Genomic DNA, 26,224 nt, shown 5'->3' with positions numbered 1-26,224 from the left:
AGACTTCATCGAAGCTCCACGGATTTCGCTATTATTCACAATGAGCAGGGCAAAAAGTATAAGATTGATTTAACGGAATGCACCTTGTTTACGCGCGAAATTGAGGTTAATCCCGAACTGCAACTAGCTCACGCCCAGATGTTAAACTCGGGAATAAACGCTCGCTACGAAGTAAACTCTATTGTTATGAAAAATTTCTTAATAACCACCGGAACGCAAGATTTTATTAGGGACAGCTTGTTTACGGGGCAATTACCCTCGCGAACTGTCGTGGCTTTCGTTACTAATAAAAAATTTGTAGGGGAAGCAACTTCTAACCCCCTGGATCTCCAACATTTCAAACTCGATTTCATGCAATTCTCTTTAAATTCTCAAAATTATCCCGATATCCCGTTTACGCCTAATTTTGACGACGACCAGTACGTTAGATGTTACAATTCTTTATTCGAGGGTCTCGAGATATTAGGTCTTGACCGAGGAAATATAATTTCTTACGATTTATATAAGAAGGGCTTTTTTGTCGTTGTTTTTGATTTGAGTAGAGAACATCTCGCTTCGTTAGGTTTAAATTCCATGCCCCAGACTGGTAACTTGCGATTATCGTTAAGATTTAGTTCTCCGCTAACCGAAAACGTCACGTGTATTGTCATGGCCGAATTTCCAAACAATCAGTTAATAATATCTAAAAACAGAGAAATTATTTATAATCACCCCAACGTATAAAAGACTAAAACTTTATAAATACAATATCAGTCGCGAGCCAAGATGCACCAAGTACACACCGTCACGCCAAAGCTCGACATTTGCGTCATTGAATCAATTGAACCTAAAATATTAATTCAAAGATCGGATACGCGTACAAAAACTATATTAAAACCTAACGCCTGGTACGCTTTGTTTCGGTTTCAAAATGAACTCACGTCCTTTTTTGACGGAAAAATACCTCGCTATCATATTTGGTTGCCCGTCAAAGAGCGCATCAAGCTGGAATGCTTCGTCAACTCGAAAGATGAACGTCTAATCGATCTTCGATACTATGAACGAGGCAGCGGCAGTCGTTATTTCCTCAACTTTAGCACCAGCGAAGGATTCAGCCTGAACAAAACAGGATGGCAGACATTGATCGACTTAAAGCCGTTGATTGACGAGGATCTCAAGGCTAAAGGGATAGCTGTCTGTCGCATGCGCGAATTAATTTTAAACGAGCTCACTACCACTTTGTTTGACGTCACTTCCACTTGCTCCAACGTCGAGTGTCGAAAACAAATATGCCACTCTCAAAGCTGCTCGGAATTTGACACAAATTTCAGCGATCGAGTCGAGCGTAATTTGCACGAAGCGTTGCCTCAACTGGATCGTGAGAAAATTTTGCATCAATTTGAGACCGAACACGGATGGATCGAGGATCAAGAGGATATTTACGCTTATTTTGTCAACAGTTTTGCCGATTTAAAGAATGCCTTGATTTATGGCTATTAAGATAAATGTACTGATATATCGTATTTGTTTAACTGATATAGTTTTTATAAAATACCTTTGCGTGTATTAAATAAAGTTGTTTATTGGTAAACCATTTAGTCGTTATTTATACTTGTTAAGACATGGACGCTAAAATTAGAAAAATTTATTACGACATGGCTAATCCGGCCGCCTATGGATCGCTAGCCAGATTACAAAAGGCCTTACCGGACGTGCCAAAAGCAAAATTAATCGCCTTTCTCGAGAAACAACCTGCCTACACGAAACATCGATTTCGAAAATTCCGATTCAAAACCAACCAGGTGTACGCCTCGACTATCGATGACGTTTTTCAAGCTGATTTGTTGGATCTACCGAAATTAAAACGTTTTAATAAAAATGTTCGCTATGTTTTGTGCGTCATTGACGTCTTAAGCCGCTACGGATGGACAGTACCTCTTAGAAACAAAACATCTGGCGAGGTTATCGAGGCTTTTAAAAAAATATTTCGAGAGAGGATCCCTTTAAAAATATACACGGACTACGGGGGGGAATTTAGTTCGCGCAACTTTGATTCCTTCTTGAAACGGCACAATGTGCAAATACATTTTGCCCGGAGTCAGCATAAAGCCAGTCTCGCGGAACGCTTTATTAGAACAATTAAGGAACAAATTGCCCGGGTTATTACGGCCACGGGGAATAAAAATTACGTTAAATATTTACCTTTAATTACTCAAGCCTATAATGAACGGGTTCATTCAACTACTGGAATTGCACCGGTTCATGTTAATATAGATAACGAATCAATCATTTGGAATAAACTGTACGGGAAATCAAACGGAATTAATCGATACGCACCGAGGCTTAAAGTTGGCGATCACGTGCGTCTTTCTATAGCTAGTAGAGTATTTAGAAAAACCAGCTCGGGAGGCACCTTTACTGACGAAATATTTCGCGTTGTTGACGTCATACCCAGGTCACCACCCGTCTATCGCGTAGCGGATTTAAAGGGGGAGCAAATTTTGGGTGTTTTCTACGGCGCCGAACTACAAAAAGTCTCGTTACCCGAGACGGGTCTTGTCAAGAATAAATTATGAACACTTCGCAAATAAACGCTCTCTTAACTTGCGACAAAAGAACGCGACCCTACTATTTAGGATGCTTCCCAGTAAACAGACTCCCAGAACGGCCAAAAAGGTCCAAATTTTGCTTTATATTCAATAATGAAGCAGCTGGAGAGGCTGGAGAACATTGGATAGCGTGCTTTTCTAACAATGACACGGTGGAAATGTTTTGCACTTACGGAAATTCGCCGCGATACTATAAAGTTAATTTAAAACGATACGGGAAACGAGTTGTTTACAATAAACAACAAATTCAACATCCATTTTTTCAACTGTGCGGTCTGCATTGTAGTCTGTACCTAGCACTCCGCTGTAAGGGCGTAGCTAGAAAGACGATATTAGACGCCATCTATGACCAGAATCTTAAACTTAACGACTATGTCGCTTTATTATATTTATCTTTACATTTAAAAAAACATGTACACAGATATTGTTCGCAATAAAACAATTTTTTATTTGTCTAAATATTACATTTTTTTTTTATTAATCAATATCGCGCCATTTATTATGCCTCTTTCTCCTCTCGTTAGATGGAACCAGCGGTCCTAAGTTTTGAAGCTCGTCTTTCTTTTTCCGAGGTTTTTTCTTTTTTTTCTTGTTCTTCTGTTTAGCGGAGGCCGTCTCAAACAGGTTTTCCAAGTCCGTTAAATTGTCCCCGTTTTCCTCCGCTAAATTCTCTTGCTCATCGGCAATTTCCTCTTGTAAATCGTCGTCACGATTTGCATAACCGACAGCTCCTTCTTCTAGCTCTCTTTTTGGCGTGAAAAATGTGTTTTGCAAATGATTCGCAAGAACTTCGGCTTGCCGTTTCACCATATCTCCAACATAGGTCGGCCCAAATTGTTGGTAAAAATCTTCTGGTGTTGGTGTCCCCGCAGCCGTTTCGCTTTTGAAAACCTTTTGCCGAGGCTCGGCTCGTTTAGGCGTAGTAAAAGAACTGCCCGAAGCGCTTGTTGTCGGTGATGACGTGGCATAGCTCGGCCATGACAATTGTTTTTTTCGCGGGGGCATTTTAGGGGTGACCGGTAATGGTGGCGTGGGGACATTAGACATTGCCTGTGTTACGACCTCAAATTTAGGTAAAGGAATTTGTTTCTCAATACTTAAATATTTCTTAAAAGCGTCTAAATATTTATATAATTTATCGTAGGCATTCAATGGCGATTTTAAAATATCCTCAATCTCTCGGTCCAAAGCAGAGTGCTCTTGGGCAGCTGTTGAAGTTACTGCGCTAGCGGGCACGAGAACCATTTGTTTCATAGTTTAGCAGCTATGGCTTGGACAATCGAAGGCAAGATTGCGGCAAGCAACGTCGTAAGAAAACCACCTGATTGCTGCAACAACAGCTTTTTTTTGCTTTTCTGCGACAAGGTACTTGATCCGAGTTGTCTAATAATTTTCTTGTACTTTGCTAGCTTTTTCTTGCGATCTTTACTCAAATAAATGCCCCCGCCCTTTAAATTCTTACAAATTGTCTGAATGCTCTTTAATTGAGGCGCGCTACTATTGTTTAAGAGCGTTCGCCGTTGTTTACAGCTAGTTTGACGCAAACTCTGTAAATAAGGGACAAATTTGGCAAACTTGGTCGAGGGACGCGCTACGACGAGCCGGGAGCGTTTTGCTGATCGACGTTTAACGCGTGGGGCCATTATTCAAATGACAATTAAATTTAATCGACATAGACATACATAGGTGATTCGTGAGGTAGAACTCGCGACCTTAATCGTAAATTTTCCGGAGTTTCTTGTTTTAAATCAATTAACAAATAGCTATAGGGTTCTCTAGTGGCTAGTCTGTACGCCTCCGTAATACGCTTCGGGTTATCTGGACTTATTTGTTGCGCCAAATATCTAATAGAGGCGACATCTCGAGGATTTTTCATTATTATAAAATAGGAAGAGTTTTGAGAAATTATCCGCGATTGGCTACCCTTGGGAAACAGTTGTTGAGTAATAATAATAACCGTATACCCTAAATGATGCGACGTCACGCACACTAAATCGGCAATATGAGCTTGTTTAAATAATTGGCTAGCTAAATCGTCTAGTATCAAGTAGGAGTCGCGATTCATTTCCCAAAAGTCCGGATCCGCCGTTGGCAAGCCTTGAATAAATTGAATTCCCGGAATCAATTGTTTCAATTTTTCATAGTTTGGCTGCCAGGCGGCGTAGCAATAAATAACCTTTTTATGCGGTGGGTCAAACATAAGCTGATGATTTTGCAATAAGTTACTTAAAAGAAAACTCTTCCCCGCTTGCGTTGGCCCCACGATTAGAAACTGGGCGGGTGTTTGGAACTTTAAAGAATGCGAGACTGACTCGGTTGGATTCATCTTGATTAATAAACATTTTTATTTTAATTAACAGTTTATATATATATATAATCAAAAATACAATTAACCCAAAACCCAAAGACCCTTAATAAACACAAATTAAAAAATATTTAAACAATATAAACGAAACCCTTTTACCCAAAAAAAAAAAAAATCCCCTATGAAGTAATTGTTTTTTTAAAAAGTTTCTCTTCTAATTCCAGACAACGCTGGCGGAAGCGTTGAACGTTGAGGAGGTTAAAGTTGACGCGAGACTCGGAGGGTAGTTGGTACACACGCACTACAGAAGAAAACACGACGGATTTATGCGCACGCGCACTTTTTCGGTTCCCGACCGCTCTTTGTTGGTGGCTGGGCATGTTTGGATTAGAGGCTCGCAAACATCCTCGCCCTCGCTGGTCGGGAAGTCGGGAAACCCCTGACGCAGTGGTTTGTTGTTGCACGGTTTTTTGGAAACCATCGGACACGATGGGCTGTGTTTCCGATGTTCCCTCGATGGATGGTCCGTGCAACGCCACTGGTACAGGGCAATGCCGCAAAAGGCGCAGCGCGTCGTCTGTGTTTCTACATCTGCAAGATAGAAACCGTCTTTGGCCAGGGCTTCGATAGGAACGCAAGATTCCCACAAGCCCTCAAAAGTATGCCTTCGCCTAGCCTCGTAATTCATGCGAGAGAGATGTTGAAGCGGGTGTTGCCTCTTTGAAACCGTAGGGTCGACTGGTTGTCAAATCGGCGTTCAACAATCTCTTATTCGAGGTTTGGCGAAATCTTTTGGTAATTTTAACGGCCTCTAGCTGCAGCTTGTATTTATCCCGTTTAAAATTAAAAGGGACATTGACTGTAACTTCCTTTTCCGGGTTCATCGCTACACTTTCAAAGGTTTCAAAGTCAAGTTTTTCAAGATTTTCTCGATTTAACGTCAACCCTTTAATTTTCTTGACTTCTTTTCCTTTGCTAGTGCGAAACGAGTAACTTTTGGCACCGGTACTACAAAAGGAAGTTATATAATCACCGCCGAGTTCGTCCGCCCAGCAACCAATATGATTGCCAGTTGGAATGTCAAACTTTCCCGGTAGATGGCGGTAGATTATTGAGTCGGTGTCACAATACAAGGCTGCGCGGTCTAATTGAAGCAACATCTTGTTCAATTCGAGTCGCCCGTAGCACGAGACGAAGCTCCCCACAATGGCCGACCCCAGTTTGTAGTCCGAAACGTAATCGCTTTTGGCTTTGTACGATAAGAGAGCGATCGACTCCGTAACTGGCCGTAAGTCGACTAATTCCAGAGTGTAATCGCTCGCGTATCGTATCAATTCGTAATAATTGTTGATAAAGATGCTGCGAATCTTTCCCGTATTCAGAGCCATGCGACCCCAAAGAGAATTTATATTAATTTTAGCGATATTACGCAGGGAAGGATTTGATTGAATATCCGCCACGGTCAGAGAAAGCTTTTCATTCTTGTTTATATCAGCGATATACGCCTCTTTTTGCAGAGGCGTTTGAGCGTGAGCGGGAAATCCGGAATTCTTCACTTTTAGGGCGATAAAATCAGTCATGTACTGGGCAAAGAAATATTCCGTTTTTGGATAATGGTACACTTCGAATATATCGAGGAGTTTATAACCATGTTCCATAGCGGCATAGACTTCAACCGTTGGCCAGACTGATTCGAAAGCCCTTTCGTTGACAGTGTGATCGCAGATTTCCGCTCGCAATTCTAGACACGTGCGACAGAGGGCGTAGGCTAATTTACCACCGCTGCGGAAGGGAATTAAGGGGATGTGGAGATCTTGAGGGGGAAGCAGACGACAACTCATAACGCCAAAATACCACCCTGGCGATTTGTCAAAATCTCTGCTATAGATTATGGGGTGGCCGCTAGGGTACGGACAATCGCGACAAACTTTCGGGTACAAAGAAATAATATCCTTGTAGAAAATTTTCTCCTCACCTTGCACGTGGCAGTTAAGAACAAAATTTTCCGTCCGTCCCCCATAGAGAGCGCTACGGGCTGATATTTGAGGTCGAAAAGTTAAACTTTTGCAGAAAGCCTTTGCTTCGGCGTTTTCTTTTAAAAGCTTAGCAAATTGACACTCAAAGATCGAGGTATATTCATACCCGACCATCTTCTCTTTAATAAACAGCTCTCTATCTAGGGTCCGCTCGTACAGAAATCTGTTGCTGGCTTTGAGTTGGGTATTGTAGGCATTAAGTTTTTGGCATGGACAACCGTGAAAGTAGCAACCGTGGAAATCGTAGATTTTGGGAGGAGTTTCGCTATAGCCGTCGACTAAATAGCGACCCACGCGGTACTCGCCCCCGTAGCTTAAAGCAGTGCGCAATTTTATATTTTCAGTTTTCTCCACCCAAGCGAGATATTTTAAGCTAATTTGACTGTGATTAAATTTTGCGTTATAGCCGTTAGAAGGAACAATACCCATGCTGTAAGGTTTATAGTAATTGTTAAGATAAATAGTGGTTAGAGCACCCGCCAAAGTAATATTTTTTAAGCAGAAAGGGTCTAATTTGGTTAGATCTACGTAAATTTTTCTAAAAGCTTCGACGCCTTGTCTCAGGACTTTGACGTCTTGAATGCAATATTTAATAAGCTCCTCTTTGATGTTGTAAATAGATCCTTCCATTGATGCGTACCAAGTTTGAAAATCTCGATAATCATTGGCTTTCATTTGAGCTACGTTAAAGTACGAAGCTTCAGGGATGACGCCAATGTAATTAAGATTTTCTTCGGTATGAAAATCAAATGGAAAGAATCCTTTCGCCACATCGCCGAGGCTAAACATGCTGGTGAAATTACGCAGAGGTTGACTAATGTAATTAAAGCTATCGAGGAATCTAATTTGCGGTCCCTCGAGATGAATCATGAGAATTTTACTGCCGTCAAAAATAACGGCAGGGGTGACGTGTCTATGGACTAAAGCGTTAAGAATTAAGAAGTTATCAAAAGCTTTCGCGTAATGAGCTACGACTTGAGTGTTAGTAAAGCGCGGTTGGTACGTTTTACGTTTCTGTCCAGTCAAAACTACCTGCTCGACGCTAAATAAATAATTTAAAAATTGCTCGACGCAATTGGCGCCGTAAAAAATTTTGGTTTCAAAGCCAGCTTCAGTCTCTACGTCGCAAACTAGTAAAATGGGGACGTGGATATTATTTCTAAGAATAGTCTCAATGTCGTAATAAATAAACCGCGAGGCTTTCATTTTGGTTTCCAAAGGCATAACAAAATGTTCACCTGGCGGATGGACTATTTTACACTGAGAGCATTCGGGATTGCAGTCGTGGTCGTCACCCATCAGTCGCCCACATTCTAAACATCGTTTTTGGCTCGCGCAGGTGCCATTAAGTAAATGAGTTTCGTAGCAGGGGCCCGGGAAAAAATAGCGGTGGCATTCGTCGCAACGTTTTAAAGCATCCTCGTTAGTTAAATGAAAAGCTTCTCCTTGACACCGAAAACATATATAAGGCTTTGTATCCTCGGGGCATTTATGCTCTTTTAACAATTCGTATTTGTAAAAGGATTTTAAGCATAAATCGCAAGAGACACAACCGCCCATCATGCCGTGCCAAGTTTTTGCGGGGTGGATATGGTCGCCAATTTTTAATAGATAGATAAATTTAGGAGCTTGGGGGCCTTTGAAAAATATGGTAAAATTATTCGCAGCATCAACGATTACGATTCGATAATGGGGAACTAAATAATTTTGAAATTTTTGAATATCTTCTAGAGTAACAAAACCTTCGGGGACTCCGGCTTTCCTGTGCAAGATTTTTGCAATATTACCTTGAAGAGTGCTATTGCGTCTCAGTTTGTTAAAATTGTCCTGGTTAAAGGGCGGACCTTGCTTATTTTGTTGATAAAAATTGCGATCGGCCATCTCTTTACCCAGAACTAAACTCCGAGCAAAACAGAGATTATCATTATTTTCCATAAAAATAAATTGGTTATTTTGCTTAACGAAATAATCCAAATTAACCAAAGTTCTATTTTTTATGGATTTATAATAAGTCCCTATATTAGCATCGAGGTTTAGAAAAATAATGTCAAACTGAAAATCTTCCCCATTAAAGACAAAGTCCCGACTAGATTGCGTTACTCTATAGATGGTGCGCATAATTCGCTTACTGGTGAATTTGTCAATTTTTATAAATTTAATATTAACAGGGGTCGTCAATCCGGGGGAGCTTAAAACAAATCGAACCCGATTATACCCGGGATTCTCGGTTACTAATTTACGTATAACGTCGTCGAGAATTTTTCGAAAAATTCGAAAAAAATCTCGCGTTGGAATGTCTTCCAGATTTTTGAAAGCTATACGCAAATCGATTTGTTTACAATGCCACTTGCGACTCGTTTTGTCAATCTGCCGCTCAATTGTGTAGTACCGGTTTACCTGTGCGTGTTCCTCTCCTCCACTACCCTCCGAGTCGCTACCGCTGCCGCTGCTCTCACTGCTCATTTTTTGAATTTCTATCACAAATAAAAACAATATAGAAAACATTTTGGTTTGTAAATTTATTGTTAAATAGATACGTACTTTGCTAGGCGGCTGCTGAGCGGCTTCTGCGTCGTTCTTCACGTCGTCCACCAAGCGATGGAAAGCGTTAAGAAGTTTGATGGCGTCTTTGTTTTTAGCGTCAACGACTCTTTTTAGCCTCTTATGTCTACACTCCCACAGTTTGTCCGCCTGGGCGTCTTTTATGTCTTTAAATTTATAGATACTGATGTCTATGTAGAAATCCCCTTTTCGCGGGGGGATTTTAGTTTCGAAATATTGCCCGTCGCTTCTCAAGCGATAGGACCCCTCAACCCCGTTGACGCCGACAACGTGTTTCTGCAACACGTCCTGGACAAACTCCTCGTCGTCAGAATCGAGGAGGATCTCAACGGGGTCGGGTTTTACAAATTGACTCAGCGTTCGTTGACCGTTGCTGGATCCTTGTCGATTATTAGGAGAAGACGGTGGAGATTCAAACATAGATTGAGACTCTTGGTACTTGTTCATGGCTGGATCGACTGTGAGAATCCAATACCAATGCTCAAGCTTTTATACCCAAAATCTCAGGGCCATTTTTTTTTAGAATACAGGCTTAGACATGGTTTTTTTATTAAGAGTTTAAAAAATATAATTATGTCTGATACGCTATTTTTAATTTGACCTAAAAAACATTTTTTATTGTGGAGTTGGTACTAAAGATTATAGAAGACATTAGGATATCTATCTATATAAAAAATACCTCTATAGTTTAATATTAATATACATTTATTTAGATTTAAATCATGTCAAAAAAACAATTTCCGTCCCTCCCAAAGTAATTAGTTTTAACCTTCACTAATAAATTGTTTTTCTTATATAAAGCGATCTCGTGAGAATTATTCAAATTATTCGAAACACGCCTAAACAAGCTTTTGCATACGAATAATATTTGTCCCCTTAGGCATTTATCAAAGTAACTTCTTTTTAACCTTCGCTAAAGGGTTTTTTATATAACACGATCTCGTTTGAATTATTTAAAACACACCTAGACAACTTTTTTGCATACGAAAAAAACTTAGACCTCGGAGAGATTTTGTAATTTTATACCTATATATCTAATTAACTTTTTGGCTATTTATTGAATTTTAAAAATCTTGAAAGTATTGGCTAGACACTATTAGATTTGACCTCGCTAATTTTGTATATAAGCCCCGTGTTTCAAAATGAAAGTTATCAGTTGTTTAACTTCTGTTTCTGAAACACTATCCCAAAAACTTTAAGATGTCTTTTTCGACCGCTCCTCGTTTGCCCTGCCTGCCCGTGATCAAAATCCATCCGGCAGCGCTTACTCCCCGTCGTGCCACCCCCCAGTCGGCCGGGCTGGACTTATATTGTCCAGTGGATACCGTAATCGACCCTCACGGTATCAAAATCGTGTCGACTGGGCTAGGCGTGATGCTGCCCGAGAACAGCTACGGCCGCCTTGTTGGCCGTAGCAGCTTAACAGCCCAAGGGCTGTTTGTCGCCGAGGGGACGATAGGTATGTTTATTAGTTATTTTATAGTGTGTAAAAGTATAATAATTCTTAACAATAATAGACGCCGACTATCGGGGACCCCTAAAAGTCGTCGTCGCAAATGTCGGGGAAACCCCCTACGTTGTCAAGCGGGGTGATCGTTTCGCCCAATTGATAGTGACCCCGGTTATATTGCTAAGACCGGTGGAAACGGCGGTAAATATTTTCAAGTTTTTTAATTTAGAATTCAACTTGTAACATGTTTTTATGTTGTTTCTAGACTTTGACCCCGACGGCACGCGGCAGTGGGGGGTTTGGGTCGACCGGTGTTTAATCTTTTTAAATGATGGTGGGTTTTTTTCATATAAATATTTGTTATTGTATATATTATATTGTTTGTTATTAAAAATTTTTATTTCTATATTTGTTATTCTTGTCAGACTTATAATTATAGGCTTATTTTCTAACTCCACCTTAATTAGCCTATCCAATGATATTATCTCTTTACTTACGCTCCGCCTAATGTGACAAATAGGATCCAATTAAAACTGCCGCTTAACTCTCTAGTATGTTACATATAGCACGTACTAGCAATTTAAATATCATTTGTTATCATAGCCCTCGCAATATGTTGTGCCTCATTTTCTTTTTTGTTTACGGGTTAATAGTCAACGTTTTGTTAACTCTTTACGAAATTGAACGGCGAAGCAGAAAACAATTAGAAAATAAACCCAAACGTCCCTCCGCCGATTGCACTTCCGAGCCAAATAACGATACAGGGTCAACGTGAAAAATGAACTCTTTAAAACATGTTTGTTTATCCTTGTTGGTTGTTGATTATTTTGTAATATATATTCTGTATTTATTTATCACCCATATCTGTACATCTTATAAAAAGTAAATATTTGATGTCTTAAAATCTGTGCTTTTATTAACTTTAGGCTTACAGAGAAAAAAGGGTAACACCCAATGTTAGCAAGCCAGGGATGACGTCAAGGTTGACTATAGTTTTAGTTTTAGTTTAAGTTAAGAAGATGATGTCATGGGGGATGAAACTAGCAGCTCGGGCTAGTCCAGACTTGTCTGAAAAGTTTGGTTTGAGTCTGGTGGATGGGGAGAGGGCGGCCATCTTGGGGTGGCGGCCATCTTGGATGTCTGCATATCTGTATAGTCCCTACTACTCACTACAACCTAAAGGCAGATTATTATAGAATGTTTCCAACTCTTTAATGTCGCGGCATTGTTCGGGCTCACGTGGTACGCTTAACATATATTTAAATATGTCGGTAAATGTTTCGAGAATAGCGTATCCTCTATTAGACAAAAAAGTCGGTAATATTTCCCCGGCTGTAGCTGGGTTAAGTTTGAGTACTGTAGATAAATTAAAGAAAAAAGCGTAAATTTTCTCAATGGGCCAAGGTCGTGAAACAACCAACGACTCGATCTCTAATAAAATAGATTCTTAAGCGTCTATATCGCGTTGATTTATTTCTAACGCTCTTTGTTCGAAATGGGCCCTATACAGATCACGACACGCTAAAGACACATTATTATGGAATGTTTCCAGCTCTTCCGCGTTGCGGCATTGTTCGGGTTCACGCGGTACGCTTAACATATATTTAAATATATCGGTAAATGTTTCGACAATAGCGTATCCTCTATTAGACAAAAAAGTCGGTAAAATTTCCCCGACTGTAGCTGGGTTAAGTTTGAGTAATGCGCATAAATTAAAGAAAAAAGCGTAAATTTTCTCAATGGGCCAAGGTCGTGAAACAACCAACGACTCGATCTCTAATAAAATAGATTCTTAAGCGTCTATATCGCGTTGATTTATTTCTAACGCTCTTTGTTCGAAATGGGCCCTATACAGATCACGACACGCTAAAGGCACATTATTATGGAATGTTTCCAGCTCTTCCGCGTTGCGGCATTGTTGGGGTTCACGCGGTACGCTTAACATATATTTAAATATGTCGGTAAATGTTTCGAGAATAGCGTATCCTCTATTAGACAAAAAAGTCGGTAATATTTCCCCGGCTGTAGCTGGGTTAAGTTTGAGTACTGTAGATAAATTAAAGAAAAAAGCGTAAATTTTCTCAAAGGGCCAAGGTCGTGAAACAACCAACGACTCGATCTCTAATAAAATAGATTCTTAAGCGTCTATATCGCGTTGATTTATTTCTAACGCTCTTTGTTCGAAATGGGCCCTATACAGATCACGACACGCTAAAGGCACATTATTATGGAATGTTTCCAGCTCTTCCGCGTTGCGGCATTGTTCGGGTTCACGCGGTACGCTTAACATATATTTAAATATATCGGTAAATGTTTCGACAATAGCGTATCCTCTATTAGACAAAAAAGTCGGTAAAATTTCCCCGACTGTAGCTGGGTTAAGTTTGAGTAATGCGCATAAATTAAAGAAAAAAGCGTAAATTTTCTTAATTGGCCATGGTCGTAAAGCAGCCAATTCCTCGATCTCGAATAAAATAGATTCTTGATCCATCTTGACGCGTTTTTATAGTAAAAAAACCTACGTTAAATGCTGTACCCATGAAAAACAAAAAAGAATATAAAAATACATTACCTTTCAAATCAAGACGTGTCCGGACAGGTTTTGTAAAACTTTTCTAAAAGCGAGACTATGCTATTCGTCTTTACTTTATAACTCTGAAGTAGAGAATGAGTTTTGCATGCTCGACATATTGCCTTATATAGGCCATAACACTCACCTTACCCCCACCTCCCCCCACATGTTGTACGTAACGGATTTTTACGATGCAAAAATATAATCTTTTTTAGGTACATCCCACCTCTCTCCCTCTAAACAGACCATACTCTAACTAGAAACGACCAACTCAGTTTCGTCCAGACCTGTTCACCCTATATGAAAGAAGCCAGCCCATAACTAGAACTGCCACCCCCTCTCTCTCCCCCAAACTAAACTATAACTAGAACTGAACAAAACACATCTTCGCCCAGACATGTTTACCCTATATGAAAGAAACCAGATGCTAGCTTTAACTAGAACTGACCCCCCTTCTCCCCCCACACCCATCTAAAGAATGAAGGCATAAGCCATGGGTGGTTGTTAGGGCTCACTTTGAGTTTGACATTCGAATAAGAAGGTCAATTGAATTGTAAGTAGAATTTTTACGTAACAGTTTTGGGCGCTCGCTTGGTATAGTATAATAACGGCGGATGTTTTTTTTTAGATAAGAATGGAAGTTGATAATTTTCGTAAACGGAAACTTCCGTCCAAACCTCGAAAAATCAATTCGAGATTCCATTTGGGAGAAGTATTTCTATCTTTCGGATTCACGTCTGATCTCAACATCGAGATTAGAATATGCCAGAAAGAACCAGATTTGTCTACGTTTCGTTTTGATGTTGACACTTGGCAAGCTTTTACATCCAAAATTGGTCCGCTTAGTGGTTGGACCAGTTGCGAAGAACCCACATCATACGATGCTATTTTAGCCGATACTCCATTATCTTCGACATCAGCACACGCAACCTTTAACAATCTAAAGCTGGAAACGAATATCAGGGGTGGAGAGAGTATCGACTTCACATTGAACGCTTCAGAAGCAAGCGAGTTAAATCGATTAATGCCATATATCAATGAACATGTGAAAAAGCTTGTATCGAACGAACAGGTTTATTTAATGCTGGGTGATTTGATTTGCGCTGAACTTATTACCATATATAAAATATTGCACATAGATTACGGTGAATTCTTTTCTTTCGAAGAAATTGAAGATCATATTAATTTTGACCGTGTACTATCATATTTTTGCTCGTATGTTTCACCGTATAAAATATTAATGGCTTTTGAGAGTAGATTAAAGGAACGCGGAATAAGTTTTGATTTTCAATCGTATAATATATTTAATATATTAATGTCTCAAACTTCTTATTTAAAGAAACGTATAAGCGTTGTCAATCTTTTTGGCTTGGTGTAAATTTGTATTGAAATAAATTTTTTAAAACGTATTTATTTTGTCATTTGATCTGGATAGGCATATATTTATAGGACCATAACAAGACGCTTCTAAAGCATTGGGAACAACAATAACTAGGCTACAAAGAAATCGGCTAGGAATGTGTTATTGTCGTTAGGACTCATTTGCAGTCGGGGTCAAATTTTTTTTTAGGAATGTGACAGGGTCTAGACTTGAATTATTTATTAATGTATCGCAAACCATGCGGACAACAAAAACTAGGGTACATAGAAATCGGCTAGGAATGTGTTATTGTCGTTAGGACTCATTTGTAGTCTTTGTCAAATTCTGTTTTTTTAGGAATGTGACAGGGTCTAGACTTGAATTATTTATTAATGTATTGAGAGGCATGCGGACAACAATAACTAGAGTACATAGAAATCGGCTAGGAATGTGTTATTGTCGTTAGGAATCATTTGAAGTCGGGGTTAAATTCTGTTTTTTTAGGAATGTCACAGGGTCTAGACTTTTATGATTTTGGGGTCTCGTTTGCTTCAATAACAACTTTTGAATATTGGAAAGATCATAAGGTTTTTGTATTGGGGTATATAGAAAGAACGTCTGAGACTAAAAGACCCCCCAGTTTCTCCATGGGTACTATAAATACGGAAATTTACCCAATACAAAAATCACTCTCAGCCTAAACACTGACGAACTACTACTACTAAGACTAAATCCTGACTACACCATACTTTCAACATGTGAGTATAATGTTTTTTCTCCTGAAATCATAGAATAAGTTTTTAGGACGCCCAATCCTTTACCGTTTGGTAATGAGGTCTTTGAATTTCTCAACCAACCTGCTCCCGATGAACCTTTAGAAGAAGAGCCTTTTCCCTTAGCGGAACTAGAGGAGGTGGTGGAGGGAGGGGAGGAGGAATCCAATTCTGATGTGGAGGATGAAGATCCTACACCATTGGATTGTAACATCCAGCGGTAAACATTCCATGTTTTCTCCTATTTTTTAGTAGCTATATTTCCTCCGTAAAATTTGAACAGGATCTAAGCCCATATCCACCTGGCGGCCGAGGAAGATCAACCTGCCGTCAACGAAGAACGCACGGCCGTCGAACAACTGTTCGCGGTCAAAACAAATTATGTTATCGAAGCCCTAGGTCAGACACGTTGGGTTTGGTGGTATTTCCCGTAGAGCCTATTGGAGAGGAACAGCCCTTAAATACAGCTAACTGTTATTCGGGCTCGTAAGTTATATAGTTTTTTTCATTTTTAAGACCATTTCTAATTTCATTTTTCTTTACAGTCTCAATACAGCCATCGTAAAATTTTTTAAAAGGAGAGCCCGGATATACAGGGAAGCCGAAGGGGACGTCGATGTCGATGGCGTGATCGATGCCGCGTCCATTCGGACGGCAGCCTTACACGACATACGGCGGGCGAAACTGTTCCTAGACAAAGTCGCCGGGGGGGTGCTGGCCCAGCTGATGGTAGACCTAGGGCTTTTTCGCTAACATAAGTATCCGCGCCTCGGGGGGCTATTCAATTTTCACGCCCCTAACTGCCAAATGTAAGAAACCGTTTTCGTCGTTCGCCCGGAATTTTCATTCTTTCATTTAACACCTGTTAATTTTGTTATAAATATGATAAAAATAATACAATAACGAAAGTTGGAGAACTTTGAATACACTTATCATAACTTAAGATCCTTCGTAATGTTTTTATTTAATTTAATCCTTAATAAGTTCTTATCACATTATACAAGCCGTCGATATTTTGTATTTAATAAACGGAACTTTGTGTAATAAAATGGTAAGCGCAAAATGACAAGCAACGGTAGTACGTAGACGAAAGCCATTTTAATTTACTCGTGGCCAAGCGTCCGAGTTAAATTTCACCTTCAAGGAAATGGTTAACACCATACAAGTCATGCACAACACGTACTTTAATGAAATGGTATGCAGGGAGGGAAGGGGTGTCGTGGAGGAACATCTCCCATACTTCCCGAATGTAAGGAAACTGATTGAAAAATTCTTCAAATTGTGTGGGGTGATCGACGTGAGTAATATAAGAAACTTTCATTTATAAATAAAGAGAATGAAAATGTAATAAATATGTGGGTGTGCGTGCTTTTAGGTGCAGCTATGGGACCCGAGAACCTCCTCTGAGAACCGAGCGCGGGGGAGATGTTTCTAAACCTTTTCGCGGAATCGATGGATGTAACAACATCGTCCCCATCCGGAGTTCCTGTTGCACCTCCCCAACCTCAGGAATTCGCAGTCACCGTACCACCACCAACTCAGCCGCCACCCCTAAGACGGTCTAGGGGTCAAAAGAGACCATGATTCCAACAACCAGCGGAAGACTCTAGACCGTCCCTAAAGGATGGATTGGTGGACGGTGACGGTATTTCAAGTTTATTTTGAAGAAAAATGAAATAAAAAAAACAATTTAAGATAATAAAATATTTTCCCAATTGGATAAAAAATTACTACTTGTTTATTTGCTAGAGGCGAAGCATACATTTTCTTCTTATAATTAGTAAAATATTGATAAAAAATCACTTGATTTTCTACTCCATCCTCCCTATAAAGGTTAAGAATAATCCTTACACTGCAGTAAAAGGTACAGCGTCTACACCGATTAATTTTCCTTATCCATTGCTTATTAGGCACGAAACCAAAAGTGATCACGCCCTTTGATTTTAACGCCAACGTGCTAAAATTGCTTGCTTCACTTTTTCCCATGGCCGAATCAGGCATAACCAACACTGTACCATTTCATTTCATTTTAAAACTTGTGTTCTTGAGAGTAGAAAGTTCAAAAAAATGGAAGACTTCCCAATTCCAATGAAATCTGGTTCATCCGACCCGTTTTCTAATTGTTGTTCGTGTCGGTGTGTGTGTACTCGAGCCCATGGGCGCCTACTGTATCCATGCAAGGCAAATAGTGCCGAGTTAACCGATCGATGTAACTGAGGAGTTGTGGGCAAATATGTGCTAGTTTGCAAAAACCAGCAAATTCCTAGCACTTCACGCGCCCCAGACCCTCAAATTATTGTGGGAAGAGCAGGGGAGCCAACTCGGGACCTCATCGAAGAATTGGAAAGAGGTATCGAGGATTCGCATTTCCAAGATGTGGATCCCAACGAAGATACATCCTCAGAGGAACTTCCCGAGCTGGAGGTTAGGTTTTGAGTTTTTAAAATTAATATAAAATATGGCCAGTTTGACGGTCCGGGACATTTAGTGTTGCGACCGCCGCATCAAGCGTGGCATAGCGTGAAAGTAGCCTAAGTCATTCTTTGTTAATTGGCCAGATTTCTTTAAAGACCATTTTAACATAAAGCATCTGAGGATAAATATTGCATGCCCGCATGATTTGAATGACAGCCCCCTTTTTTAAGTTTTCATATGATGTAAGGACAAAATATAAATTTTATAGCCCACCCCTGCTCCTAAAAAACGTTGTAGGAGTCGCGGTGCCCGTTCAAGACGCCAACGAGACTCCGTGCGCCAACCGGCTCAAAAATGGCTGCGACAAGCCCAAGACCCGGCGATGAGGGGGGCATTTTCTGTTTTGGTAGAGTCTGCCGAGGCAGGGCCATTGTCTAAATTAAATTCAAAGGTAAACAACATTTTTTCTAGGATGTAATCGACGGTCTAGATATTACTACTAAAGATAGACTTCTCCGAAGATTGGCCCCCAGAAACAGAAGCTATTTTAGGAGAAAGTAAGACATTTTGTAATTGTCTAACAACAGAGAAATTCCATGTCTCTTTCCATAGACATTTATAGCTGTGTTCAATTGGACTTCAGCAGTCCTACTTTCTATCCTATACAACATTCTGACTGAACACGACTATGTATACGGTCTTTGCGTGAAAAAATGGGATAAGAAGTAGGGGTCAAAAGTCGGTTTACGGGTACGTGAATATGGCGTTGAAAGGACATACTCCTGGAAACAGCAAGGGGACAAGAAAGGGGAATGAAATGGCGTCACAGGCTATACTTTAAACGAAGAGAATAGAAAGAAGGGAAGTAGAAACTAACAGCTTCGGCAAGACATTTTTCGCCTTTCGTTTTTACCTCTCCTAGTGACGATGACGTCACGGAGAGGTATTGCACTGGACGTGTGGGTGTGTGTGTCTGTGTGTGTGTCAGTCACATCCCACGTGACCGCATTCGCAGTTTGCGTATCGGAGCAAACGTGTTCCCAATTTCCGGACTGCATTGACAGTTCACGGAAATTTGGAAAATTGTGTTTGTCTCCGCTGGCCATTCTACTTGAGTTCCCACACCACCAGTTTTGGTTTTCGTCCACTTCACATGGACACTAGTTTGTACTAGCTGGCTTCCAAGCACCACCATCTTCTGTTCTTCGTCTTTCGTCTTTACCACATAGACACCAATCTGAAATATTGGCTTCTAACACCACCATCTACTGGTCTTTCGTCTATACCACATAGACACCAAGCTGCAACATTGGCTTCTAACACCACCATCTACTGGTCTTTCGTCTATACCACATAGACACCAAGCTGCAACATTGGCTTCTAACACCACCATCTACTGGACTTTCGTCTATACCACATAGACACCAAGCTGCAACATTGGCTTCAAACACCACCATCTACTGGTCTTTCGTCTATACCACATAGACACCAATCTGCAACAATGACTTCAAACACCACCATCTACTGGTCTTTCGTCTGTACATTGGCTTCTAACACCACCATCTACTGGACTTTCGTCTATACCACATAGACACCAATCTGCAACAATGACTTCAAACACCACCATCTACTGGTCTTTCGTCTGTACCACATAGACACCAATCTGCAACATTGGCTTCAAACACCACCATCTACTGGTCTTTCGTCTATACCACATAGACACCAATCTGTAACATTGGCTTCTAGTCCATCATCGTCGTTAGGCTTAAGATGTACGCGGCGAGCGGCTAGGGTTACGAGAAACGTCTAGCCTCCCAATGGCAGGGCTTCCACCATCGGTTCACGCGAATGCATTTTTATCTACTATTATAATGGAAACGATTCGTATATATACCCCAAAATTTGAAGAAAGCGGACAATAGGGGTACCCTTCACTTTAAATGTCAATATTAGCAAAGTTTCGAAAGATAATAGGAACAACTTTATTTTAAACGATTTAACTATTTATAAAGATATTTACTGGCGATTAAAATAATTAATATATTTTATATTTAAATAATTATTTAAGATAAACTTATTTCTATGTACTGACAAAGTGAGAGTTAATATAGAACGATTAATAAAGATTGCATCTGAATCGAAACACTACACGCATATCAAAGTTAATATAAAGCGAGTAGGATGAAAAGATCTCTTACAAAACGATAGCATTTTCTTTTTGGAGAATATTAAATGGAAATACCTACTTAAATATTTTTCGGCATTACGATTCTTTTAGTAGTTGTGTAGCTATAAAGCTCTGTTTCATCTCAATATTTTGATATTAACATTTAAAATTTGGTGTTTACTTTTTAATTCATCTTTGCTACATTTATATATAGTGTAAACGTAACTTTTAGATTCATTAAATAATAAGGATGTTAATACTTCATCTCTCCATACGCGTTGAAACGACTGGGTCTATGAGATAAGATAACCTAGATCTTAACCTTAATTGACCTTGTTTCATGTCCTCTTATAGGAGGTCTTAACGGTTCAGAGTGAGCCGAAAGTTAAATACACATTTAAGTGATAGATATTAGGTCCTCATTAGAATTAATGAGGATACGCAGGAAATTATTAAACGCTTTAAACCAAATGATCATGACAATATCTCGCCCATTAGAACTATGTATTTCCGGTTTGTCTCATTGGCTCACGGACCTGTGTTTGGAAAGTAAATTCGTCTAGGCTCGGAGAGGTTTATTTTGGTTTCCCAACTTGTTAATTTTACACGGAATTTTAATTCCGGTAAAAATTAAGAGAGGCCCCAAGCTTTTGCCCTTTCCCGGATGCGCGCACGATTTGGAGGGAAAGGTAAAGCGCTAGCCCTCTGAATGAGAGAAGGTAAAGGTAAATTTAAGAGAGAGGGAAAGACAGGGGCCGATTTGGAGAGAAAGATAGAGGGGAAAGCGCTGGCGCGCTGAATGAACAGAAGTAAAGAGAAGGTTGTAGCGGACAGCTACATTTGGGCCTTCACAAACATCGTAATTCTTATAGACTTACCCATTCAGGCTCCAAATCATATGAACGTAACCCTAGGCCTATATCCATTCTAAAAAATGGAGTCTCTAGCTAGAGTTCGCTCTATTGCACTACTTGATTGCCCCCCTTGTTTAGATAGGCGGAACTAGAGATAAGTTAAAAGTATATATATAGCCTGACCAGCCTAGGGAACTGAGTTAGTTAGATAGTTCGTGGAGTAGTAATCTAAGAAGCTGGTCAGTAGGGGTTCGATTCAACACCCGAGTGGCTAACACCTGTCATCGGAGAGATAGAAGGTCGACATCCCGACCCTCTAACGGCTTCGGTTTTTCAATCAGTGAATTCCCGCGCTTTGCTTAGTTTCCTAGTCGCGTACCGTTTATAGTAGGGCACAGACACAGTTCACATGGCTCTTAACAACATCTCTGTAAGTGTTTCAATTCTTTAGTACGGACATTCCCTACTGGCGCTTCCCATAATTACTTTCACTCTACATATGTAAATAGTAATTATCATAAATTTATTATATTTAACTAACCCCAAAATTATTATTATGTATAAACACCACTAACCTAACGAACCTGGATAATAAAGAGATCATTATATGTCATCTAAATTTTGGTCTAAGTTATTTCTTAACCTGCTAACCACAGCTATTTAAGCCAATCGGTGACAACTTTCCAAAATGAGTAAAACAGTTGTGGTAGAATTCGACTATCTTTTGGGAAAAACCAAAAAAAAAAATAAACGGCCGACATTTATACCGAAAGAATTATCCATCGCTACCGGAGAATCAAAACCCTCAGTCATACCACGTCTACCCAGATAACAGAAGAACTAATTTTTATGCAACAAAATACATCCATGGCATTTCTTTCCGAGATGGTGACGTACCTTCTTATACTATCGGCATGTTTTAATTACGCAACGCGAGACTTAGTCAAATATTTTTCCAAAGGAAAAGAAAAATGCGCGTTTTTAGATGAAACTTTTAAAATTAAAGACGTTATTGATTTAAATAAAATTGGTTGCCCTAAGGCAACGGAAAATGGAGGATGAGCCTACCTTAAATGCTTATTTCCCCAGCGAATTCTTTCGCATCGGGTAAAACCAAGCGCTTTTGAGAGAAGCGTCATGTACGCTTTTTATTGGTATAAAAGTAAAGAAAATATTCCCATTTAAATTTTGTTTTTAATTGTTCATTTTGTTTTTCTCAATTATTTTGTATTCGTTTTTGTAATTAAATATTTTTAATGTATATAACGATCTTATTTATTTAAACATCATACACTTTTTTAACTAACTTCCTGACAACACTGTAGTGAAGTAGCAGCGAAGTGTTCCATAATTTTCTGTGGCTCTTTTAGTTAAAACTATGCATTACCCACAAAACCCAGTAATAGACGAAATAGTAGGCCAAATAGACCATACTTTAGCGTTGGAAAATACGGGTTCTTCGTTAAACCTTGAAGACCTTGGGACTGCGGAATCGCATTTTTTAGGCCGAGCAAATCGGGTGTTGCCAAACTAATTTAAAATGAAGACATAAGAGGTTCCATTTAAAATTTTAAACCCAGAAAACGAAAAAAATCCTCTTTCACGCGTCTAACATCAGCTGCTGACATCATTGATTGAAAAAAAATCAACGGTCCGTCGACTTCTTTACAGTCCCTTTATTACATTTATTAATGAAACTTATTATCACGCCAATAGAATTACTCCATCATAAATGCCTTTGGTAGCGTGAAGTAAGGGTAAAATTTATAACAAAAGGAATAGAGAGACCTCATGGAATGCCCCCAATTTAAGAAAGGACAATAAATTCCAATGTATCTAAAAAACTGTTAGCCAAACTCTCAAACACCAATTCGAAAATAGGAATGGTTTGAATAATTTTGATAAATTTAGTTTTCTAATAAATTAAATATATTAACAATATAAATCTAGGTCCTCAACCTAATCGCGTCATTATGGAATTATTGTCCAACGCGGCGTTCAAGGGCAGTTGCGCTCTGACTCCCTTTATTTTTAAAACTTACGATTCAAATTTTTTGTCTCTGTACCTCGATAACGAACAAATACCATCGAAACCTTTGACTCCTGATTTCGGTAAAAACTTGTATATAAAAGCTTATCAAACATTTTCGCGGGTACCGGTATTCATTATAAAGACGACAGTAACGATATTACTCCCAAAGAGTTTGCCAAAGGGTTAACTTTGTACGCTTTTGATCTGACACCGGACCTATTGGCTAGCGAAACAAACCACTGGAATCCCTTTAAACAAAGACAATTAAGTTTGGACAAAGGATTCGCTAAGCCTTTGCCCGAAGCTGTATTATGTATTGTATACGCCGAATTTCAAAGAATGGTTCAAATCGATAAAAATAGAAACGTAATTGTAGATTATTAAAATGTCAGCAACTACCACCGTAGACTTGATTCTCGCTTTATCAGATATGCCCAACGTTTTGGGTGTTTTCGCGTCAAATAGGTTACCCAAGGTAACCAGACATCCCGCATCGTTAATTATAAATCTAGATCTGAATTACGAAAAGGGCTCTCACCGGGTCTCGGTTTTCATAGACCGAGCTCGTAAAGGGTACTATTTCGATAGCTACGGGTTGCCACCATTTCTGCCTAGTATAAGATTTTTATCTTCAAACTGCAGAAAATGGACTTTTGGTAAACGACAACTTCAGAGGCTAGAAAGTAGCGTATGCGGGCAGTATAGCGCCCTCTATCTTATTCATAGAAGTAAGAAGAAAAGTACAAAAGCTTCCTAACAGCTTTTACCGCAAATCGAAAAATTAACGATATGAAAATTTCTAAACAATTTCAAAATCATATACGTCGACTAAAAAAGTGTAAAAGGAGCCTAACTACAAACAAATTAGTGGAATTGTGCATGCCTTGTCACGCAGCCGTATCTAAGGGTTGATTCGAAAATTCAGCCCCGTTACCCCAGTAGCAAAATCGATGTTGGGCCAATGGAGTCGGCTCGAGATTCAACCGACACGGCACTATACTGCCGCAAAATGGTCGGTAGACTTTCCTTTTGACAGTCGAAATGTCCTACCCGAAAATGGGTCGGTCCAGCGGTTTTCCAACCTTTTCAAACGTGCACGGAAAATTTTCGGGATTTCCAAAATGAGGTCGGGATAGAAATTTTGCCAGCACTTTAACCGACTCTAAAAAGTAAGCGTGGCCAGCTCTTACCTTATCAAACAAGAAGTCGGCTTTGTTATCTGGTTATGGTCGGATTATTAATCTAATTGCGGTCGGCTTTATCGACTGTTATTTGTCGGATTTATGGCTTGTTTGTGGTCGGATTTATGGCTTGTTTATGGTTGGCTTTACGACTTGTTTATGGTCGGCTTTATGGATTGTTTATGGTCGGCTTGATGGATTGTTAATGGTCGGCTGTAGAATATTTTAAAGGTCGGTTTAGAGATCTTTTACTGTAGGTAATGCGAAGTGGCTCTGATGATTCCCTCCCATTGGACCGAAATCCCATTCAACCGAAACCAAAGAAGGGAAGTCCCATTGGATAGAATTTCGCACCTTGAGCGGTTTACGATAAATGGAGATAGCCATGAATGACTGCACTTAACGTTAGTGTACACTGCAGTTATCTTCGATAAAAACGAAGTAGCAATGAGTTAACCGTGGAAACGGTTTTAAAGGCTTATGTAAATTTAAGGGAAAGCTAAAATAGGCCGTAAACCGTAACATTTTCTTTAATGTTACTTTAAAATGATACTTAAAACGAGAGATTTATATTTATATCAAGGTGAATAAACATATTACACTATGTTGTTATTCTAAAATTTTAGTTTATGTTTTGTTTGTAATACAAATCCAAGTTTCTTTGATGTGTCTTAAAATAATGATCTTTGAAATGTTTAGTATGTCGACCTCTCGACCGTTGTTGCTAATTTGATAAAAACCCATGTTAGTTGGTAAGGCGTTGAGCAGTCGACCTAATCCTTCCTTACACCAACCGACTTAAAATGTAACTATCAGCCAACTCTATTTGTTTGTCCTCACGTCCGACTTCAAAGCGGAGCTAGTAACTGAAGTTGGATAAGAGTCGGACTTTAGTTGTAAGTGCCGACTAAACCTTAAACCGACGAATATACCTCGAACCGACTCAAACGCGGAAGAAGCTTCATTACAACTAAATCTGAAATCTTTAGTATGATCGGTAGGCAGTCGGATATGCCGACCTCTCGTCCCTTGTTGTTATTTTGATAAAAACACTTGTTAGTTGGTAAGGAGTTGAGCAGCCGACCTAATCCTTTCTTACACCAACCGACATAAAATGTAACTATCAGCCAACTCTCTTTGTTTGTTCTCACGGCCGACTTCAAAGCGGAGCTGGTATCTGAAGTTGGATAAGAGGCGGACTTTAGTCGTAAGTGCTGACTAGGCCATAAAGCGAATAAACTACCTCGAACCGACTGAAACGCGGAAGAAGCTTCATTACAACTAAATCAGAAATTTTCAGTGTGATCGGTAGGCCGTCGGATATGTCGACCTCTAGACCCATATTGTTATCTTTTATTTGATAGAAACGCGTGTTAGTTGGTATGGAGTCGAGCAGCCGACCTAATCCTTCATTACATTAACCGACTTAAAATACAACTATCAGCCAACTCTATTTTATTGTTCTCACGGCCGACTGCAGCGCGGAGTTGGCAACTGAAGTTGGATAAGAGTCGGATTTTAGTCGTAACTACCGACTAGACCATAAACCGACGAATCTACTTCGAACCGACTCGAACGCGGAACACTTGTGTTACTGGGGTAATGGCTTTTTTCAGTCGTAAATGAGACTATTACAGGGTTATCTAATCTCGAGCGACTGCTTGTTAGCCCTAGAATTCCCTTCATTCAAATACGATCTCTTGGCTGTGATTCGAAAAAAGGGTTAAAGGGCACCGTTGTTAATGTTCCTTGTAACGTGTACACGTCCTGTTCCGTTTTACCAAGACTGCCTGACAAAACACATACAATACGAGTGAAATTAATGCGTCGCATGCAGTATAATAACCCATTTATGTTTGAAACAGTGCGCCCTAAGCTTATTTTAGCCGCGCTTAAGGCTCTGCTGTAATCACTACTTTATAAGAAACA

At 39.7% G+C, this 26,224-nt stretch overlaps 1 protein-coding gene across 2 annotated transcripts; it reads right to left on the bottom strand.

Annotated features, from left to right (window-relative positions):
- Nucleotides 1-5,350: 5,350 nt before the first annotated feature.
- Nucleotides 5,351-9,938, bottom strand: LOC149650564 (uncharacterized). Of its 2 annotated transcripts, XR_016371574.1 has the most exons (3): nucleotides 9,471-9,938; nucleotides 9,327-9,403; nucleotides 5,351-5,484 (listed from the first exon to the last, which is right to left on the bottom strand). XR_016371574.1 is itself a non-coding variant. In XM_089849168.1 (2 exons), exons 1-2 carry the CDS (start codon nucleotides 9,936-9,938, stop codon nucleotides 5,479-5,481), a joined length of 618 nt encoding a protein of 205 aa, XP_089705294.1. In that variant the 3' UTR covers nucleotides 5,351-5,478. The 2 variants fall into 2 exon arrangements, 1 of the variants encoding a protein (XP_089705294.1); XM_089849168.1 differs by having other exon boundaries at nucleotides 9,327-9,938.
- Nucleotides 9,939-26,224: the final 16,286 nt, after the last annotated feature.

This window comes from Phalangium opilio, unplaced genomic scaffold, assembly GCF_054372755.1.
Source record: "Phalangium opilio isolate 3A_F unplaced genomic scaffold, DU_Popi_V2 ptg000086l_1, whole genome shotgun sequence".
Lineage (NCBI taxonomy): Eukaryota > Metazoa > Arthropoda > Arachnida > Opiliones > Phalangiidae > Phalangium > Phalangium opilio.
This window is presented reverse-complemented; position numbering and strand designations above follow the sequence as displayed.

Bases quoted from the DNA above. Each gene is read 5' to 3' on its own strand.
- LOC149650564 (XM_089849168.1), bottom strand. From the start codon at position 9,938: ATGAACAAGTACCAAGAGTCTCAATCTATGTTTGAATCTCCACCGTCT.